General features: G+C 43.1%; 1 protein-coding gene and 1 pseudogene across 1 annotated transcript; both read right to left on the bottom strand.

Moving 5' to 3' along the window:
* Nucleotides 1-657: 657 nt before the first annotated feature.
* LOC119505199 lies at nucleotides 658-1,845 on the bottom strand (annotated as a pseudogene).
* Nucleotides 1,846-2,121: 276 nt separating this feature from the next.
* LOC119504734 (ankyrin repeat domain-containing protein 40-like) lies at nucleotides 2,122-5,782 on the bottom strand. Its single transcript, XM_037797225.1, has 2 exons — nucleotides 4,569-5,782; nucleotides 2,122-3,698 (listed from the first exon to the last, which is right to left on the bottom strand). The coding sequence occupies exons 1-2, from the start codon at nucleotides 5,568-5,570 to the stop codon at nucleotides 3,654-3,656; spliced, it is 1,047 nt and encodes a 348-aa protein (XP_037653153.1). The 5' UTR covers nucleotides 5,571-5,782; the 3' UTR covers nucleotides 2,122-3,653.

Raw genomic sequence — 5,782 nt, 5'->3', positions numbered from 1 at the left:
ATAACAAAATGTTAAAAATTTATTCCCTTTTTTTGCCTCCTGCTTTCTCTCTTGCACACATGCATCTTTTATAAGTTAAACTAGATGATTACATGAAAGCTAATGAATATGTTTTAAAGTAACATCTCATATTCCAAACAAACCATATTGTACACCATGAATTAAAAGAAATTCATGAATGATCCATTTGTGTCACTCTTTTTGGTACTATTGACAAATACACAGTTTGAACATTTTGTTTCTGTGGAGGTATTTGATTTGGATTAAAATATCTGCTTCAGAAAATTTACCAACACTAGAATTATTGAGGGGTTTTTGAATTCTATTTTTAGAGGGGTGATGGTTCCAAGTCACACATGCTCACAGTAATGGATGCTATGTCCCACTGATCCTGGATGAAGAGGTCCCAGGGACACTTGAATATCAACTTCTGTTTTAGAAGACAATGCTTCCAGTTACTTAGGCTTCTTAAACATTTGATAATACTAGGTGTTGTGCTACAGTTTCTCTTAGAAAGTTAAAAACTGTAGACAGCATTTGGAACACTGGTGAACATTCTTTTCTCAGTGCCCTCTACAGTAACAAATGTATGGTGAGGTCTTTCTTTAAAAGTTTTAGAAAAAAAGGACAAAGCAATTTTTTAGAATTTCATGGCATATTCTATAATGTGTTTCCACATCAGAAAAGGCTGATGATCTATAATTGCAAGCCTGTCAAATGTAAGGTTTTTCACCAAGTTTGTGACTGTCCTTCATGTGTTGTAAGAGAAACTGGTCTGTTTCAAATGACGTTTCACAGATTTTACAGAGAGTGGGGGCTTCCTGAGGATGTGCACACTTTCAATATGACACTGTAGCTGGAAAGGAGAGGGGAATTGCCAGTGGCCATGTTGGCAGGTGCTGTACCTTTCCCAGCTCTCACCCCTTTGCTTCATGTGATTCATAAAATTAATAGTTTTAGAACTTTAAAGCAGCTTAGGCATTTAAGGTTTGTGTCAGTCTTCTGTTCTGGCTGTCCATTTTCTTTATGTTGTTCATAGTAAAATTCATGAAGTAACACAATCATGCTTTCTTTCTTGAAATCAGCAGTTTCTTGATCTGCTATATTTGAAAAATCTATTTTGCCAGTCCTCCATTTTCCCTGACTGGATTTACAGGCTTGAAATTGTCCTTTGCAAAACATTGTAAAAAGTGCTCCATTCTGAACATGATTTAACAAGGTATGACAACCTTTGGAGGGTATATTTTGCTGACTGTTTTTTGTATGAGATATACCCAAGGAGAACAAAGCTAAAGAATGTCCATCACTGAGTTTAGGACTTTGGGGATTAATGATATTTACTTCAGAATTGGAAAGTAACTTTGATATACAAGGATTTTCATCTATACATCCTACAGAAAGTGCTGCTCTTCCCGGATGCTGCAACGGACTCACAGGAGAAAATAGCTCTGAAGTTATTAGGCATGACTTGTGGTGTATTAATTTTATAATCAGGTTCAGACAAAGTCTCAATAATAATGGGACTTCCTGTTGCTCTTGATTCAGATTGAGAAACTGGCAAGATGGCCACTCTTGATGTAAGTGTCACAGGACTTATAGCCTACAATGCATGACAAGTACCTTGTCAGAGGTGACCATACTATTTTCTCCTTGAATTAGACCTGGGGTGACTGTTAAAAATGTTTGAAACAACTGGTTTTGAATTTGAAGTCAGTCCAAAAATATCAGCTCAGCATCTTCATTTACATATTCCACCCCAACAAAGATCATCTCAGGGTCTTCTTCACCATCCACTTCTTTGGTTTCTTTCACACTTTTCTGAGGTTCTGCCTCTTGTACACACATACCAGTGCTTCCTTTACATAAAATGCAACCTCAAGTGTGCACTGATACTTCTAAATAAATTGAGATATTTCAGGAAGAAGGTCACATCTGGTCCACATCCATGGTGATCCTGGAGCTCCCAGTGGCACACAAGCATTATGACACTACCCAGGCCAAAACCCTAATGTCTAATTTTTAGGGTATTACTATAACTACCCTGGATCTCTTTTAGCTAATACTTTCATGTTATATTTTTTATTCCTTCACTTTCAACCCACTTTTTTTTTTTTTTTTTTTTTTTTCAGTTAATATTTAATTTTAATAATACTTGTTATGTTTGAACAGTCAGCAATGCGTAAAGAAAAAATCTTCAGTGAACGTTTACACACAGTGTGAACACATGCTTTAAATATGCAGTGGAGGAGGGGCGAATTCAGTTAACAAAGCTAAAAAAAAAAATCCTTGTTATAAATTACACAAGGCATATAAAAATATTTCTCTGAATGCATAGATTAAGACTTTAAACTCACCTACCAGCAACTGTGCAGCGTTAGCCCGCTGCATCTGCAGGAGTCAGTCGACAACAGAGGACTTTTAACAGAGGTGCGAGCCCAGGGGAGGGCAGGGCCACATCAGACCCACCCGAGACACCAAACCTTGCTTGTGGCTTCCACACCTGGGAAAAGCTCTGGTTGGATGCGGCTACTCCTCTGTAGGCCGACTCCCAGCCAGGGGCCTCCACCATTTCTGAGAGTTTCTCATTAATCTGGCTGGCTGAGAGAGTTTCAACCCCAGTGATTTAGATGTGAATTAATACTGAATTTATTCCCTCCAGGACAGAACCAGCCTTAATTGTACCAGTAAAGTGTTAACTTTTTTCCAAAACAAAGACCAAAAAGGAGTTAGTTTATCTAGATACACTGGCTTCTGATTGGTTGAAACACAAGAAGGTTTCATCCTTAAAGCATTACAGAGAAAGGGTTGCTAAGTAACCTTTACTCTGCTATGCAAACCTTCTGTACAAGGGTGACTAAGTCACCATCAGTAATTGGCGGAATACAAGTAAGTCACTAAACAGAGCGACTCCATGAAGTTGGCCTTGAAAAACACCTCATCCTCCTTTCAGCCTTTAGGCAGCAGCAGGAGACCATTATCTTAGCACGACATCCTCTTCCTTTGACATCTTCAGCATGTTCTCACTCAGTTGTAGTGTCCCAGTAAAATTAAGTTAACACAGTTAGGAGTTAAGTTTCTTTGGAAACCAGAGGCACTATGGGGAAAAAGCTTCTTGAGACAGCAGGGATGTTCTTCAACAGCTGGCTTCGAACCCCTGCTCTCCTGTGTGTCCACGTGTGCTAGTTCTCATTTCTAAAGTTAAGCTGTTTGTTTCAATAAGACAGTGGCTTTTCTTTCAACACTAATGACACTGAAGGAAAGGAAAATAATCCCTAATGCATTCTTTAAAGAAATTATGCCATGCTCAAGAGTTTAATCAGGGTTTGTCTTTTTGTTTTGGTTTGTTTGTTTCCCATTTACTTCAGAACAAAGTCTGGTAGACTCTTGATTGGCTTTGTTAAGTAGATTGGTGGTGGGGATCCCTAAGATCAAACAATTCATTTATAAAAGCAACGGATTCCAGAGTTGTGTAAAAATCCTAATAATTTCAAAATAACCTTTATCTTTGATACAAAAATAAAGATGCTAACTCCTTTAGCTCAGTTTCCCACAGTACCCTTTAAAATAGCAACAGATTCAGTCTCAAAAATTGATTTTCATTTCTAGTGGAAAATGAAAGTGGAGAACATGGGCCAGCAATGTTTGTGCTCTTCTCAGATGGTGCACTTAAACATGTGGACGACAGGAATCACTTCAGAGTAAAAAAAAAAGAAAAAGAAAAAGCAGTTGCTCTTTTAGAAAGCATCAGAGAGCCCTCTAGTGAGCAGGAAGGGGAGTTAATGCAGAGATGACTGTCTAGGCAATGGCAGACTAGGGACAGTGAAGCAGTCATGAGTGTTTACAAAGGAAAAGTGGGGGAGGCGATGCTCTTTTGGCTAACAGCGTATTTACAATTAGGTAACTGTTATTCTTAAGTACTTTTAACCTGAGTAACATAAATGTTATATGAAATCTCACAGCTACTAGTCACACTAAAATTCATTTATCCAGTACCTGTGCTTTCCCCAATTTTCCTCCCTCATTAGTTCACATTTCAGGAGAGTTGTGGACATGCAACACCAAGGAAAGTGCATCCCAGCCCTTCAGGTGCACTGTCAACAGGAGTGGCTAGAAACAGGCTCTGCTCTCTCTCATCTCCTGCTTCGACAACTCTCTTCTATCCTACACACAAAACACACTGGATATAGAGTCTTCGGCTTCTGCCTCTCTAGACCACTTCTCAGCTGCTCAGAGCTTCAAGCGATAGGTTTATTGTGCACCAAGAGGCTTGGAAGAGTGGCACCACTGCTTGGGGGTCAGGGGCTTCCTACCTTGGCAGACGGTGTTAGTGTATACTACGCAATGGCACCACGGGCCCTTCCAGGCCTCCAAGGCTGAAGTGTAGGATACTAGCCTTGACTTAGATCAATGGCTTGTCCTTGGCCCAGAGGTGACACGCACTGTCACAATACTCAGTGGTAAAAGTCCCTGCTGCATTAGTAAGTTAGTTTTGAAGCTCTCCTGTTATAGCAAGGCCTTTCAGTCAGTGTGGATGCAGCATTTCTGAAGAGAAAATTATTTTCACTTATCATTAGAACCAGTTCCAGCTCTTGGAAATCTTGGAGTCGAGCAACATCTTTGTCCTTTCTTAACAGAGTATTGGGTAACTTTCTGATCTTCTCCACTTGATCTGGATTAACCCCCAGCTCACAGCAACTCACTCTGAGCAATTCTTGGTAGGTGAGCTCCTGTCGGTCCAGTTCAATTTCAATGAAATCATTTTCTCGAACTGATGGGTTTTGAATCCTTACCTTAAGTACCAGCTCTTGCATATTAAACGGAAATGCTCCGGTGAAGAAAAATGGCTGGAATGCTGGCACAGGTCCTGCATATGTCCCATTTTGAGGCTCCAGAGACACTGGTGGCTTGGACGGGACGGAAGAGAAGAGGGAGCGGCTCTGACTCACTGGTGGCTGACAAACAGGACCTGGTTTTGTGCTTTCTGGTGTTCTGAGTATGGCAGAGGGGGCAGACAAATCACCGTTCTGAACCAGAGCCAAGGAGCTGTGGTCCTGTGGAAAGGCCCCTAGAAGGGGGGGTTCCCCAGGCAGGAGCGCTGGAGGCAAGCCATCTACAGGCGGTGATGCGGGAGGTGTGGAGGGGCCCCCATTCTGCAGCTGGGCTGAATCCTCTGCCACGGGGGTGTATGTAAAAGGGAAGGCTGGGTTGGCCAAATAGTTGGGAACAAAGGGCAGTTCTGACTCCTTCTTCAGCTGGGGGAGGGTGTCATCATCATCATCATCTTCCACTCCCATAATCTTCCTGATTTCTCTCCTTGATGTTAACTGGACTGGTGTTTCTCCCTTTGAGGTAAGAATCTCTTTGTCAGCTCCTGATCTTAACAAGTAAGAGACGACTTGACCATGATTGCGTTTACATGCCCAGTGTAGACAGGTCCAGCCGTTGACCTCATTTTGGGAGTTCACATCCACCCCGCTCTCCACCAGTTTCTGCACCTCCCGAATGTCCCCCAAGGCCGCGGCCTCCCGCAGCCTCTCCTGCTGCTCCTTCTGCTCTAGGAGGGCGCTCATCTTCCCCTCGACCCCAGGCCCCAGCCCGCCCGCCCCGCCCGGGGCCTGTCAACGCCGCCGCCGCGGCCCGCTCCTGGCCATGGGGAGGGAGCACGGAGTTCGCCCGCCCTGCTCGCGCCCGGCCCAGGGCTTCTGCTCCCTCCCGCGGGCCGCTCGCGACTCCCCGCTGCTACCCGCCCGCAGGCCGAGGCCTCTTCCCGGGCCGCGCTTCC

Source organism: Choloepus didactylus, chromosome 10 (genome assembly GCF_015220235.1).
Source record: "Choloepus didactylus isolate mChoDid1 chromosome 10, mChoDid1.pri, whole genome shotgun sequence".
Taxonomy (NCBI): Eukaryota; Metazoa; Chordata; class Mammalia; order Pilosa; family Megalonychidae; genus Choloepus; species Choloepus didactylus.
The sequence above is the reverse complement of the archived record's forward strand: the minus strand, read 5'-3'. Positions and strand labels throughout refer to the sequence as shown.

What these genes read in the sequence shown, in the direction of transcription:
- LOC119504734 (XM_037797225.1), bottom strand. Translation starts at nt 5,570, where the DNA reads ATGAGCGCCCTCCTAGAGCAGAAGGAGCAGCAGGAGAGGCTGCGGGAG. An exon ending in AGCTGGAACTGGTTCTAATG is followed by an intron (nt 3,699 to 4,568) that starts ATAAGTGAAAAT and finishes TTTTTTTTTTAC; the next exon opens with TCTGAAGTGATTCCTGTCGT.